Source organism: Phaethon aethereus (assembly GCF_964289735.1).
Source record: "Phaethon aethereus genome assembly, chromosome: 3".
Classification (NCBI taxonomy): domain Eukaryota; kingdom Metazoa; phylum Chordata; class Aves; order Phaethontiformes; family Phaethontidae; genus Phaethon; species Phaethon aethereus.
In genome coordinates, this window is record NC_138576.1 from 38324706 (window position 1) to 38340495 (window position 15790).

At 35.9% G+C, this 15790-nt stretch overlaps 1 protein-coding gene across 1 annotated transcript in view; it reads left to right on the forward strand.

Annotated features, from left to right (window-relative positions):
• BCKDHB (branched chain keto acid dehydrogenase E1 subunit beta) overlaps positions 1 to 15790 on the forward strand; it is a gene marked incomplete at both ends in the record, with an annotated part of 138138 nt that overhangs the window by 28868 nt on the left and 93480 nt on the right. Inside the window, 2 exons of the mRNA XM_081997181.1 lie at positions 4006 to 4114; positions 12684 to 12781. Of these exons, the coding sequence (XP_081853307.1) occupies positions 4006 to 4114; positions 12684 to 12781 (207 nt within the window). The remainder of the gene's footprint in view (positions 1 to 4005; positions 4115 to 12683; positions 12782 to 15790) is intronic.

The window sequence follows — 15790 nt, forward strand, 5'->3', positions numbered from 1 at the left end:
TTTGCATTTTGTTTGTTTTTAATGAACATGACTAACAATGAGTCTGGGTGCAGGCAGGGAAAGAAGAATGGAAGTCGAAGTCTACAGCAAAAAATTCTGAATATGTTAATTAGAAACTCTTTTAGAAGTTTTCAAATTATAAAACCTAAATTGTGTGAGTTTGAGAATTTATAGCCATTATTGAAGCAATCTTTAGCAGACATAACATTTTGTATTTGTATGCTTTTTGCACTAAAAGCATACATTTTACACCTTTTCTGTGTCCAGTACAGTACAGAAACTAAAAATGAACACTAATAAATACTACGTTCCTTTCTGTCTTTCTGGATCTGTATTAAGAGCATTATCGAATTCCTTTCTATGAATGACAGTGACAGGTAGTGGGCACAAACTGAAACACAGGAGGTTCTGTCTGAACATAAGGAAGTACTTGACAGAGGTTGCCCTGAGAGGTTGTGGAGTCTCCGTCCTTAGAGGTATTCAGAAGTTGTCTACACATGGTCCTGGGCAACCAGCTCTAGGTGGCTCTACCATTGGACCGGATGACCTCTGAAGGACTCTGCCAACCTTAACTGTTCTATGATTCTGTGAATAATAACTTTAGGCAAACTTTCTGTGTGAGATGGGGACATCCCTTGAAGATAAGATTCCTAGCGTTTAGATGGGTAACATTCCTGGGGAAGAGGGAGGAGCAGGATCTAGTAGTCTCAGATTAAGAAAGCAGTGCTTCCCAGCTCTCTGCTGTTTTCTGAGTAAATTTTTGTCTATGGACTTGTACTTCTGGGTTAATTGCCATCCAGTCCATTGAGAAATGACTCATAGCTTGATTAATGTGGAGGACTTAAGCAAAACTAGTATTTGTATGCTGAAGACACATGCTCATTGTTTATCTGGTGTTTAAACTATTATCTATATATGATTTTGGTGTTCTAAGACTTCAGATATTACTCATTTACAGGGAGGCCATAGCCATTTCTCCTACTTGTTTCTTTTGACTTAAATAAATCTTGTATTATTCACATTTTATTTCATGATATTTGCGAAATGGAAGGCATTTTTGTCTTTGGGTGTTCTTTATGATGTTTGAGGTGTTCCTATTCTGAACTTGAAAGTATTTCCTCATATAGACAAAAGCAATCTACAAAGTCTTTTGCCAGGTAATTGAAGCAAAGGGTTTCTTGAGTTTGTTTAAAAATCTAGAGTAGTTTTATTATCCTATCGAAGCACAAGATAACTTATATGATTAAGATACTGATGCTAGGTCTAGCTAATTTAAGCTGGTCTTGTTGGTCAATCTTAAATTTTTATATACTAGACCAAGTGCTGAGATTTAGTGGTCCACTCAGATGATTAAAACTCTTTCTAATTCATAGAAACCTAGTACTACTGTGCTTAGTCTTCTGAATAAGTTACTAAATCAGAATTTTATTTAATCACTCCAGGTAATTTCATTTCTTTTCTCTAATCTCTGATCTTTCTTTTTTTTTGGTTTTTCACTTTCACTTTTCCTTGTGGGAAAAGTGCTAAAATAGGTTGCTATCACTAACAGCTATCATCTCAGTTAAAGGTAAAAAGCACATTAAATTCTGGAAACGATGGAACAATATACTAGTTTTTGATGCACAGATAGAGTATTTCAGACTCTATTGTTTGTTTTCACAAAGATACAAAATTCAATGTTGTTCCTTTAATATTTTTTGCAAAGTTGTTCATTAATGCAGTTAATAATGTTAAAGGCTTTATCTTCAAGGTTGCAGGTGGGTTTTTTTTTTTTTTGAATGAAACCAAACCCAGCCCTTAACATATGAATCCAGAATTGCAATGAACTTGTGGTTCAGATGCATTTGCAGAAGTCCTGTATCTATACATATTTTCTCCAAATTACGGGAGGAAAGGCCATGTACTACAGGCTGGTAAGGGTAGAATTGATCTTTGGGGCGAATGGTTTTCAAAACTGCCCTCTTGTTAAACTCTGCCGCAGGTTCCTGACTTAAGATTTTTGTGTTTTTCTTAAGTGAAAGGTGAGGCTTGGATTTGCCAAGCAAAAGGTAGTTTGTACAACTTTGGCTGTTCAGGGGAAGAACTGTAATCATTAGTACTTAAGACAAGGCTTGTTGGGGTGATGAGGATGTTGCTAGATGGTTGTATCTCTTGTCTACTGTTGTGAAGATGTATGTCTTAATAAATCAGACTGTCTTCTCCAAAATTACTGTATTGATGATCTCCATTCTATTGTAAGACTGGTCCAGAATATTTGCTGTCATGGCTAGAAGCTTTCTTTTCATTTCCAGCCTAGATTTGTTCCTGACTAACTTGTATATTTAACTTATCTGTCCTTCATCTTCCTTTTCATATACTAAGAGAATAATTGTTTTCCCTTTAGCCTTTGTTTTGTTAGACTAAACAAACCAAACTATCAAAGAGATGTTAATGATTTCTGAAGCTCTTTTGGCACCTGTTTAATTAATTTTCTTTCAAAACAGTTGATATATTTATGAACTACTTCAGCTGATTTACTAGCAGTGATTTTTGCAATAGCACTAACACTTCATTGGCTATATTTAGGGCTGTACTGCATAATGTCCTAGTCAACCTTTGAACAGATAATCAACTCAGATCTTAATTTCTACTGCTGAGCTCTAAATTTATAGAAAAAAATGTGGTCCTTCAATGTGTGAGTTTTCAGTATGTATTGTTCAGTTTGCTTTGGCTTTTGTCAGTCATGTCCTCAATGTGAACCAGGTGTTTTTGATGTCATTCTCTGTAGTGGTAGTGACTCTCAGCTTTTGAATAGTTTTCATTCCCATGTTCTGACTTAACATCATAAATGAATAAGGTAAAAAGTCTGTCCTAAAAATGATCCCTGAGGAGATGCACTAGTAATAGTTGGGTAATTTCCCATGTGTCTGTTACCAAATACTTTGGTGAAATATTCCCTTGTTTAGAAAAATCACTTATCAAGCTAATTTGATGTGGTAGCAGATTTAGGTTGTGTTTTGACTCTTCGATTAGTTTTATATAATTAAATGTTCTTACACTCAAAATATATTTTGAAGCCTTGGAAGCTTCTGGAGACAGTAAATTAACATTTCTGTAATTACATGGAATTTTTTTTTTGTCTTTAACTGACTTTTCAGTCAGAGGGTGCCACTTCTACCTTCACAGCTATAACAGTGTTTGCTAGTAGACTTCACAGTGCACATGCCAGCTCTTTGAGATTTCTGGGATGTAAATTAGCTGATCCTTCTGATTTGAGGCAATTGAGCTTTTGGGTTCTTTTTTCATTTAAACTGTGATAATTTGGTAATTTTTGTTCATAATCAACATTCTCTTAGATAATCCAAAATTAACTCTTCTGTTGACAAATCAATTATACTTTTTCCTTTCAACTATTCAGATTACATCTGGAGGCCTTGCTTCGTTTTCTCTTTGCATGATAATAGTTTCAGGTACTTTTTGGTTATTTGTGAATTTCCAAAATGAACAAATTTCAGGCTTCCACCATAAGCAAAGGAAGTCAACTTTAAATAGCTATTTCCTTTTTTAATCTTCAAAACTTACTGGACCAAGTCTTAATACCTTCCAGGCCTGCTCTGATGAATCTTTAACCAAGCAACTGAGACTCACTCAACTGAATTTTTTTTGTCATACATCTATATTAATTTTACTAAACTAACTTTTTTTTTAACCTGACTGTCTTCTGTTTTTCTACCTCAAAATGTTATTGTTAAGATGTTAGTTCTACCTTATCGGAGGGGAGTCGATTAGTATTTAAGTCATGGTGTAGAGGGGAACTATTCAAGCCTCATCAATAAATGAAATAAAATTCAGAATTTGGAGTGTGTATTAGTAATGTAGCAATGATGTTAATTTACTTTGTAAGAACTGCTCAATCTGTACATAGGTTTATTTAAAGCAAATAATTGCTTGGTTTTTAATATTAATTGAGGAAGCTTGTAGCAGAATTGCAGTTTAAATAAACTATTTTAAAAAATATTTTTGCAGATTGTTATTCCAAGGAGTCCTCTTCAGGCCAAAGGACTGCTGCTGTCATGCATAGAGGACAAAAATCCATGTATATTCTTTGAACCTAAAATACTTTACAGAGCTGCAGGTAAAGATTTATATGCTGTATTTTCCAATAAAACAGTTGGGAATTTTTTTGCCACATATATGTTCATAGTCACAGCTAAAACAATACTGTAGTGTCCTGTCTTGACTTGTTCTGTCTCTAGCTATGTTTGAGGGTTGTGTTTTTAGAGGAACTGTGAAAACTGAATAAGATACCTATATTTGGCTGCAAAGATAGATGAACATTTGCAGTCTGATTCATGCTTGGTGAACTTCAGAAGTGGAATACTTGTACGGTCTTGGGTTAAAAAGTATAAAAGAAATAGAACTAAAAGGCATGATCCTTTATCAAATTGAAATATAAATTTGACAGAAGTTAAAACTGCTTTTCTTTTCATAACTTTGGATAACTAAAATAAGTTTCCAGATCAATTTTTATTTTTCCAAAAGAACTGAACATCATGTCACCATTATCCCCGACTTAAAACTTTTTTGAAGTGCATAATTTCTAAAAATCTTGAAAAATCTGTCCCTTTAGATTTTAATCTTATGTGGAAGGAAATGTGATTGCCATTACTTTTTTCATTTGTTTTAGTCATAGCAAACTTTTTGGTTCAAAGAAGTTTTAACAGCTATTGCTATGCGTAACATATCAGAACAGAGTGATTTGAAGATCATAGTGCTTGAGTTGGTTGTAAAAAGTAGGTTGTTAATTCTTTGGACTAGAGAAACTGGACTGAGAAAAGATAATGGATGAAAACAAACTTTGCATGTGGGGATAGGCAGAGTGATTGGGTGAGCAACTGATAAAATAGAACTCAAGATGTCAATTACCTTCAGTGTTTCTGTCATGTGGCTTTATATACCAACTGTGCTTGAATCTGTCAATCCAATTTATAAGTTGACTTTGTGTGTGGACTGAAGTTGAGTGAAGGACAAAATGTTTATATTTTACTTTGGACCTTTTAACAGCACTTTTCCATCAGTGCATCCATTTTGTTAGTAAATTTATCTTCTTCCTAGAGAAGAGAACCAAAGAACAGCAAGAGGAAGATTTAGAAAGCAGATATCAAGCTACAAAAAAAAAAAGCAGGATAACAGGAACAAATAGGATATTTACCAGGGAAATTGTGTATTCGCTTTTAGGTTTTCAAAAAAGACCCAGAATTCCTGTTAGCAATACATTTTTAAAAGTGCAGCTATTTTTAGTGTAGTGTGGTGTGATGTACCCAAAGGGTATTGCATTCCTTAAGTTCAGTGTGACCTGAGAGCTTATGGAAATTTAGCAATGAAGACCTTCGTCCCTTCATTTAGATGAAAATGAACTTCAGTATTAGAGTCCTGCTAAACAAAGGAAAAAATGGAAGTTTAGAATTCTGTATTTAAAACAACTCTTTCTCCCCTTCCCAGTGCTTACAAGTCACAAATACAGACTGTAAAGTTAACAAAATACTTGCTTTCATAGTGGAATGAATGGCTGCGCATCAATATCACACAGCTTTTGAGAATATAGGGAGGTTTTTGTGTGTGAGGAAATGACTTGTAAAGCAATTGCTGGATCATCTAGTGAACATAAATCAGCCTTGTGATTGAAATCTTGAGTAAAGACATGCTGAAATAGTGGTTAATGTGATTTATATGCTGGTCAGTAACGAACCGCAGTGTTGCTGCAAAATGATGATTGTAATTTCTGAAAGACTATCATTTCCTCCTATATTCTGATGGCCTGATTTTCAGATATTACCTACATTTTTGCCTTAAAATTTCTAAGAATGGCAGTTTAGTGATCTAGGTTGAAATTTATAGTACATTTGTGTCAACAAATGACAGGGATGATTGTGACGGGGACCTTCTTTTGTTTTGAGACTGAGTGGACTTTTTATTATTTCTACAATGCAAAGCAGGAATATTTTATTATGCAGAAGGGTTTTGATGTTCCTTTTATTTTAATTGAAAACCTTTCACTCTGGCATCATTAGTTCATGTTCTTAACTGTTTAGTTGTCCTTTGTGGGAGGGAGAGTGGTGTTTGGGAGTTTCTCCTAGAAAATTAGTCTCTCAGAGTTCCTTATGCCGCTGGCTGTGGTCAGGATTTCTTTCAATTCCACCATAGAAATGGTCTGGTGAATTCAGAGATGGACCAGGGTCATCATGATTGTTTGGTCCAGACGCAGCATCAATAAGACACAACCTGATAAACAAGAACGGGCTAAATGGTGGAAAGAAAGATTTTAAAAATGCAGCTGTCTTGTGTTTGAAGTAGAGCAAATTTTTATAATATCCCATATGAATGTGTTGATTCTAGCAGGAGAAAGAAGATAGTAGATTCAGAAATTTGCTTACACAGTAAGCTTGAACTGTATATGAATTCTTGTCTCTTTCTGTTAGTGTCTTAAAATACTACAGGGTCTTCCCAAGGCTTGGAACATGTAGGCTTTCCAAAACAAGAAGGCAAAATGGTATTACATGTCCTTTGTTTTATTTATCTCTACTTTTTTTTTTCCTTTTTTGGGGCCAGGGTAGGGGCAGTTACTTATTTTTACCAGAAACTTCCACTTTGACATTGATACATTTTTGGAGAAAGACAGAATATTGATAGTATAATATGGTATAAAACCCCACCCGAGATTTGGGACCTCAGTGTTCCAGACAAAAAATAATTTTCTTTATTTCCATAGTGATGGCTAAGGCATTGAATAATGAAATTATATTGCCTTTACCATAAATTTTTTTTGATCTAGCTTCATGTGAATAGACATGTTTGTGGCAGAGAACTTCAGGACTGATGTTACAGTGGGTGTGTAGGGATTTCATTGAAAAATTACGGTGTCAAAGATGATAATGGGAAATAGTATTTTCTATCTGTAAAATTAACATAGGCATTTGCGCTTCATCACTATCCTCTAATGGAATCTTCTTTCTCCCTATGAGGCCTCTAAATAGCTATCTGTGATATTTTGTTTGGAATTGTTAATATATTTGAAATTTCAGCTGAAAATAGGCTGTAGATGGGCTAGTCTTAAAATCACAGGGTATCAGTCCTTGTTCGTGTGGGTTGAAGCAAGTAATGCTTTGTTTAAAACAAACCAACCAAACCAAACTGACAAAAAGCCCACACCCACTACACCTCAACCAAACAAAAACATATACCCTCTGCTTCTGGCCCCAAGTGTTGCTGTTGAAATTAGCTGTTGGATGCTAGTGATGGAAGATAATATATATATAGCTTAGAATGTATAACCTGGAGTTGCTTTTTGAGCAATGTTAAGCGGGGTACCTGGTTGTTGCTGTTTTATGGAAGCTCTTGTGCAGATCCAACCTTGTGATTTTGCATTTGATGCATATATACAAGGAGCTACATATGCCCACCATTGCTTTCTGTTGGTTTTTTTTGGCTTGTTGATGACAGGATAAGTTTTTCAATAGTAAAGACATTGGACAAAAAAAAAAGAATCTTTTAAGTGTTTTGAAACATAAGATTGGTCTCTAAGGTAAATCAGAGCTGTAGCACAAAATATTTCAGTGTGACTATCACATGGATATTGTGATTGCTTGCTGGTTTTTTTTGAATAATGAATTTAGTTGGATGTGTTCCCAAATGAACACAGATTTGTTTATTAAAATAAGTTGCATGCTTATTTGGACATGAGACAAAACTAACCATGACATTAAATGAACATTCATTTCTATATGAATATTTGCTATCCAAACATGCCTTTGCCCACACAAGATAGAAGTATAAAATTAGGCCTTAAATCTTCATCTTAGTCGTCCGTGGGAACAAGGTGGCTATTGAAGAAGCGTTGCCTGAAGTTCACCACATTCACACTGTGATGAACTGAGGAGAAAAGGCAATTTCCAAAATGAAGAAGAGCTTTGCGAGAACATCTTGAAAATATTTTTCAGTTTATTCAAAAAGTAAATTACACCTTAGATATCCAAGAGCCCTAGTAACATCAAAAGGAGAGAGTGGACTTAAAGCTAAGATCTTAAACTTTGCCTGCGTGTCTGTTAGTAGTAAGTTTTAAAAGTTACAGAAGAGAACTATGTATTTTGTTTGAAGGAAATACAGTTGATAAGTTTCATATTTTGCATTAGGTCTGATGTGCAACCAATTTGAAATAGTCCCTATATAAAGATATATGTGTATATGTATAGGTATATATAACATAGGTGATCTATGTGCCTGTATCTGTTTGTATAGATACATATGTATGTAAGACATATGCCATATCATAAAGCAGTAATTAGATCAGAAAAGAAGTATACTTAGCATGCGTAGCTGTAGCTAGCGATTTGCAGATTTCTTCGTCCCGTACTCTGAAGCGGTACAGCACTGCATGTGTGGCTAAGCCCCCAGGCAGGACTGCCTATTTCTCTTGCATGGTCAGCCCCTTTACTAGCAGGTTGTTTAGCAGAGGACTTGCTGTGCCTCAGTGTGCCTGGGCTCTTTGGAGTGCTCACCGTTGCTCTTTACTTGTTTGGATAGTTACGGCAGTGCCACCACTAGCTTGGCTGTACGCATGGGGAGCGGGGAATGACAGTGTTTCTCCCCCTGGGCAGCTCTTTTCCTTTCAGAACTCTTGAGTGGAAGATCTTAGCCAGTCCAGCAGCCCTGCATGGTTCCCATAGGAGACAGAACAGCCTTTTACTTGCCTCACTCCAGCCTCTCGCAGTAGCTGGTGTTTGGAACGCACTGTTCCCACCCCAGCTTGCTGGTGGCCAAAACCCGCATTTGCTCCTGTAGTTCACACCATGGGCCAGGGTGTCTGCACCCCAGTTTGACTCCTGTTGCTGGCCCAGTGTCTTGTCTTCTTGTGGTGGTCTCACCAGCTGCTGTCACTTAGTCCTTGCAGCACACTCTTGCACAGGATAGGATTTCATAAGAAGCTAGGACTGACCACCATGATGAGGCACAGGGCTCAGTCAGACAAACATGCTGACTGGCCCCATTTTATGTGCAACTGGCGCCTTCTATAACCCTTGATGTTTGTTCCTCACCTTGTTTCTCCCCAACCACCTTCACCTTCGCATGCTGTCTTCAGCTGGTGTAGTTCCATGTATCCTGCTCCAACGCTCTGGGCCCTCAGGTTTGTGTGTTTATCAGTTGCAAAATCTTGTTTTGCCCACAGTTTCTTGATAGCCCTTCACTCTGTGCCTTACCAGGTTTGTTTCTTGTCTTTTGTCTCTTACGTTTGTCTTCAACTTTGTGTCCCTGTTTTTTGTTTATAGCCTCTTTATCATCCCATTTGATAAAGTCCTCCATCAGATAATCTTACTAAAAGAAACACTCCTACATTCCCCATACCCCTACCAAGAAGTAGGACTGAGCAGGTTTGGTTCTTGTTACTGCCTCCCTCATGTTTGTTGGTTAGGTTTGTGTCCCTGCGTGTTCTTCCTTATGGCTTCTCCCTCTTCTTATTATCCCCTTTTGCATTGAAAAGATCCTTGTCCAGACACCCTTAAGGGAGCAGATGCTCTCTCCTTCCATGTAACCTTACAGTGGCCATGAGAAGTTTTGGTGTGTTAATTTGCCTTGTATAAAATTAGAAAGGAGCAAAGAAGTGTAGGCCTTTTAAAAGTCCAGAGTTAAATATACAAGTACACATAGATAGAGAGAATTCTGTTGCTGGTTAACTTATGAGATTATAACGTTACTGAAAGTGCCGTGGTGACGTCCCCCTAAATGTCAGAGATACTAAGAAAAATATTTGAATTAAAAAGAAAAAGGAGGCTTTGATTTATAAAAAGTAGTTAGCAGCCTGTGCAGTGTCAAGAGCACATAATGATTATGAATCAAAGGAGATGGTGAGTCACCTTGACATTATCAGGTTTAGACATCTTGTGGAGAACCTACTCTAATGTTTTTTGACCTTTTCAGTTTCATTTAATTGTACTATATGACATTGGTGGTGTAGAAATAAATATGACTTGCATCAGTGGTTGTTATAGAGACAAGACAGGTAAGATGAGAAAACATGTGTTTTCCTTCTGCTGTTCAGATTGCTCTTTTAGAAAAAGCAACAGATGGTGCAGCTTCTTAAAATTAACTTGTGATGGCCCTTTTTCTCTGATAATTACAACTTTCTGTTAATTGCTTTATTTGAAATATTTTATTTAAAATATTTTATTTATATCTTCAGTAATAGCTGAATGGGCTGCTCTATAAACATTGTTGTCCTGGTTTGGTTAATTATTATGGAAGAATATGCATAGAATAATTTCATATGCTACTTTTCATCATTGTTAGTGGAGGGAGCAGTTTTTGCAAAGGCTTTTGGATAAAATCCTACCAAATCTGGACTTCCCTATACGTTTTTGACAAGGTGAATTTTGCATTTAAGTTTCAGGAATTCTAGATAAGCTCATCCAATGGAAATCTTGTTGCAGACTGGTTTAGCTATAATAAGAAATTAGTTAATTTGTATAATCGTGTATTTAATATCCCATAGCGAATAAAACCATTACACAGAGAAGGAGCTCTTTGTCTCACGTACACCTTCCAGTTCTTCCTCTCGTGCATCCCACTGTCACTTCAAAACCTTCTCATTCATGCCAGTTGCCAGGGTTTCCACTTGCAGGTCCAGTGGCATCTTTTATAAGGTTCTTGTTCTCCAGGTTTCATGTAGATGACAGTCCCATGAAAAAGACAGCTACGTGGTGCCAATTAGTATAATGGTTGGTTTCATTATCTTTCAGGATCTCTGCTTTCTTTCGCCTGAGAGTTTTACAATGTGCAAAATCCATAAAAGCCTAATCTGTTTTACTATCAACCAGTAATGTGCAGTGAGCAGGGGCTGGTTGTGCCTTTCCCCTCTTTCTTTCCCTGTCCTATATTCCTTTAGTCACTTGTTATTCAAAGAAATTATTACAGCAAGACACTGATATTTTAATACACTAAAAATAACAGTTTGCAGTGTGATCTGCTTTTGTGCTGTGTTTAAAACTCAAACTTTTTTCTTTTTTCCTTGAGTGAATGGACATGTGTTCTTGAATTATACTGAAAAGAAGTTCCTGTTCTGTTTTTAGGAAGAATGTTTTAGTTAATATGTATGTCTCCTCTGTGTATGTCTTCCTCAGGTGAAGTGAGATATCTCTAACATAAGCGTAGGCAAAAACTTTTTTACTTTGAGGGTGGTCAAACACAGGAACAGGCTGCCCAGAGACGTTGTGGCATCTGTGACCATGGAAATACTCAAACCCCAACTAGACATGGTCCTGAACAACTGGCTGTAGGTGACCTTGCTCTGAGCAGAGGGCTTGTACTAGGTGATCTCCAGACGTCACTTGCTACCTCAGACATTCTGTGATTCTGTGAAATTTGTAGTATTTATATATCAGTACTGGGGGGAAAAAAAAATCTGCTGTAATTAAAAAAATATATTCACCACTTTATTTAAAAAGTTTGATTTATTGAAAAGTTATGTTTATAACTTGTAAGCCAGGAAAAAACCTAGGTCATTCTACTTGTATTGGATCTGCTATACCGATGAAGGAAAAATACAAAACAGTTAATTTCGCCTGCTGGTATTACTGAGTAGGATTTTTTATCATAACTTCAAGAAGCAATTTCTTTCAGCAGGAACTCAGTAACTATGAAATAACTTATGAACTATGAAATGTGTTAACAACAAAGTAGAGTGCCTTCTTTATAAATTGTTTTTGTGTATTTAGAAAGAGTTGAGTAAAATTTTTGTTTTCCCCACTTATGACTGGAATTTATTTGAAGAAGTATTATTTGACTTGCTGGTGCATAGATAAGTTCACCTTTAGATAAAAACAATATGTCTTTTAAAATATAATATATTGATGTCTTTTATCACAGTTTTAATCATGAAACCAGTCAGTGTATAGTGCATTGGAGCATTGATTCGAAACTAGCACAACTGACCTAACATGTTTCCATCTGAAAACTAATAATGCGTATTGAGTGGAACCACCTTAAATAAATGTATTAGAGAAGATGAGATGCTTAATTTTTGTATAATCTCACTAATTGTGATGTATTTTTGGTGAATAGATAACATTTTTTTCTCAAAGCAAAAATATTTAGACTAATTTAAAAATGCTATAATCACAAGTTCTTGGCAGCACTTTCTGCATAGGTTCTGAAAACATTTTTCCTCTATTTAGCCATAAAACTGTGAAGCATCATTCTTGGCAGATATCAGGAGGGCACTGGCACAGCTTTTCCTTCTTTGAGTATTAATGTATAATTTCAAGGTTCTCTTGATTCTTATTAGAATTAACTGAAACATTTACTTGAGATTTTTTATCAACTGTAGCAATGTCCATCTCCAAATCTGATGCTGATATTTTGACTTGGGGTACACCAGCATTTACTACTATCGTTGTTGTGTATATGTGGATCTTACTGCTGTGGTATATGACATTAATTAAACACTACACTGAATGTGTTTTAACGGTATAAGTAAAAATATTTTTAATTGCAGCTAAACCTTTGAAATAAAGGCTAATACTCAATGTCATTTTGGTCTATTGTTTTAGATGACATTAACATTGAAGAAAATTTTTAGTGTATATTTTTATGGGATAATGTTGAATAGCAAAGGAATCTAATGCTCATTTTCCCCTTTGTTGTTCTTTATTCAGTGGAACAAGTTCCTGTGGAGCCCTACAACATTCCACTGTCTCAAGCTGAGGTGCTGCAGGCGGGCAGTGATGTGACACTGGTTGCTTGGGGCACTCAGGTCAGTAAGGCTCTTACAAGCTCTTTGTCATCCAGCAAAGCCTAGGCTAAGGTTTAGGTGATGTTTGAATAGTGTTGCATTCAGGCTCAAGTGCCAGACGATAACCCATCTGCATCTTCCATCACTATATGCTTGCATAAATGATTGACAACGTTTATATGTATATGAAACCTGCTTTTTTATTGTGTAAGATTTTACTAATTTTTGGTTGGAGCTGACTCTGGAAATGTGGAAGAGGTACCTGTGCAGGAGGTTAATGACTTATCCGTGATTATGAAAGGGATATATTTTTAGAATGGGGCAGTGAGATGTGACTCTGAGGAAGGCAATGAGAAAGGAGAGTTGAAAGTAGTTCGCTGAAAGAAAAATGTAGAATTTTTTTACTCCATGATTTAAAAAAAGTGCACTCTGGGGTTCCTTTTATACAGGGAGTTAAAATCCACTGAACATTTAATACAAATAGAGTTAGATATAGTTTTCATTCTAACAGTTATATTTGAGAACTGTTCAAGAATATGATTGGATGCCCCCCCCCCAATTTAAAATGTGCAAATACTGAAAAATCTTTTGAAAAAATGGTTGTGTTTTTTCAAGAATTATAGAAAAGAAATTTGAGTGTAGTTTGGAATTACCAGAAAAATTTTTTTATTGCCTGTATCCTATAATTAAGAAAATTGCTATTTTCCTGGCCTAATTATATCTGAGAAGCTTTTAAAGGAGGGAATATTGTAACTTTCAGTTACAATAGAAGGTATTGAATTGATGACTGGGGTTGTGCCTTTTTTTTTGTTTAAAATCTGTAATCTTCAGTGCTCTTCTGTGATAGTTTCCTTGTTCTCAGACTACTTGATCTCCTTTATAGCTATGGTTATTTCTACTAGTCTCTGATACTTTGCACTGGTATTAAATTATGGGCTATTTAAATATCTTTACTTCTACTCGTTTCTCCAGCAGAAAACAGTTTTTATAGTTCTCTGTGTTCCCTTTTGAAAATGCAAATTTTTGCTCCATGTGGATGAAATCTTAGTGTTTGTCATATTCCCAAAAATGAATTGATAAAGTAATGGCTTAAAAGCTGCTATGGAGATTTAATAACCTGCGTTTACACAGTAGGCAGTAGTGCAGAGAGGTCTTGGAGGGACCTCCTTCCAAAAAATGATGTGCTTTGGAGCTTGGAAAATGTAGGCCAAGTGTTAAGACAAGCGGTTCTTTTGATATGAATAATAATATGACAAATGTGTAGCCTTACTCCAAATTTAGAAGCTGACCAAAGCACGGGTGTGGCTGTATAATACAACATGGGGACACATGCTTAGTGCATATGCAGTAAATCCTGCACATTCTGGATGTGTCAGGCTTCTGCAGATCAAATAAGTTCGGTGAGTTTGTGCTGAGGTTGTTTGCAGGTTGTGTACATAAACTTGGAACTTTATTGCTAAATGTGCAACCAATCCAGAGTTTATTGTCAGTAGGCAGAGTGATTATATGTACTCACAGGTTACTTCTTGTATGATTTCGGACGTTGGGTAGTTGCTTGGCATCTGCTGCTCTGGTGGGGTTGTCTGATGCGTCCTTTCCTGGGTGGTACTAATGAGGGACAGTAAAGGCTTTTAGTTTCTCTCCAGTTGTGCTCAGTGTTTTATGGTCATTAACTAATCCTTATCCCCTGTGAACTAGGTAAACAGTCTCACTTATACATCAGAGAAACAGAAAAAAAAAAAAAATCCATTCCATGTGTCATGTTGAAAATTCTCAAACCCTCTTATTGCAGCCACAGATGCATTAGAAGTTTAAACAAAAACACTGCAAGATATATTTTCTTTTTATTATTATAATATTTATATTGATTTACCTTTTAAAATAGACCTGTGGTGTTTAGCTATTCATATTTGCATTACATAGATGCATGTTTTAAATCCTTAATCATTTTGTTTCAGCATAGATTTTTGCTCTATGTAGAATTTAATACTGTTCTCTGACCCTTAGGCAACTGACACTGCCTGTGTCCATATTGTTAAATTCTCTTGCCTTCCAGAACAAGATGACCTCATCCAAATTGCTTATTGGGGATGGTTCTTGGCCTCCAACTCCTTACCTATGCCTAGAAGTTGCTTGATGGAGGCCACCTGCCTCGTTCCAAACCTGTATTCTGAAACATTCTAATGATAAAGAAAACATCAGAGTTTTTTGACAACATAATATCAAGAAATTCTTTTTTACCCTCATATCTCATGAGCAAATACTTTTTGCTGAGATATTTGTAGAGGTTGATCTGAGTTGTTATCATAACAGTTGTTTTCTGTGTTGGAGCTTTTGCTTGATAATGTTTGTTTTAGGGAAGCCAATGCTTACAACATGTTTTGCTTAAAAGTGTTGTATAACATGATGTCAAGGTACAGTTCTGAATATATGTAGTATTGCTTTCTTTTCTGTTCATATCACAACATACCTTATGACAAGGATGCTAATAGGTGTGGATTGGTTTACATTTACTTTGACGCACTTACATATGCTGCTAAATGCATTCCTTGACTGGTGGATATGGAATAATGTGTATTCTAATTCAATACAAGCTTCTTGCTAGAGGCTTTTGTTTTAGCAAAATGTTAATTATAATAATCAGATAATCCAACATTGGTAATGTTGGTATTAACCTGTGTTGGAAGACCAGTGAATGGTCATATTGTCATATTAATGCAAATATGCTTTAATTGTGGGGGTCAGGACGGGATGTTTACAGATCATTTTTTAAATGGTACTTACTATCACTCCTAACTGTTCATAAGGTGATGCTTTTGGAGTTGATCACTTTGTAATCTGTTGCACTTTCAGTAAATTGTAGTAAGTGTAATTACTAGAACTGGTTTTGAGTGTGTGTAATGCTTCTTGCAGGATTTCATGTGACTGCTACATCAAAATACATTACTCTGATATATTTGTGTCTTAGTTTAGTTATAGTCCTAAAAAAACCTTATCCTAAACCCCGAACTGACTACAACTATAAAATAG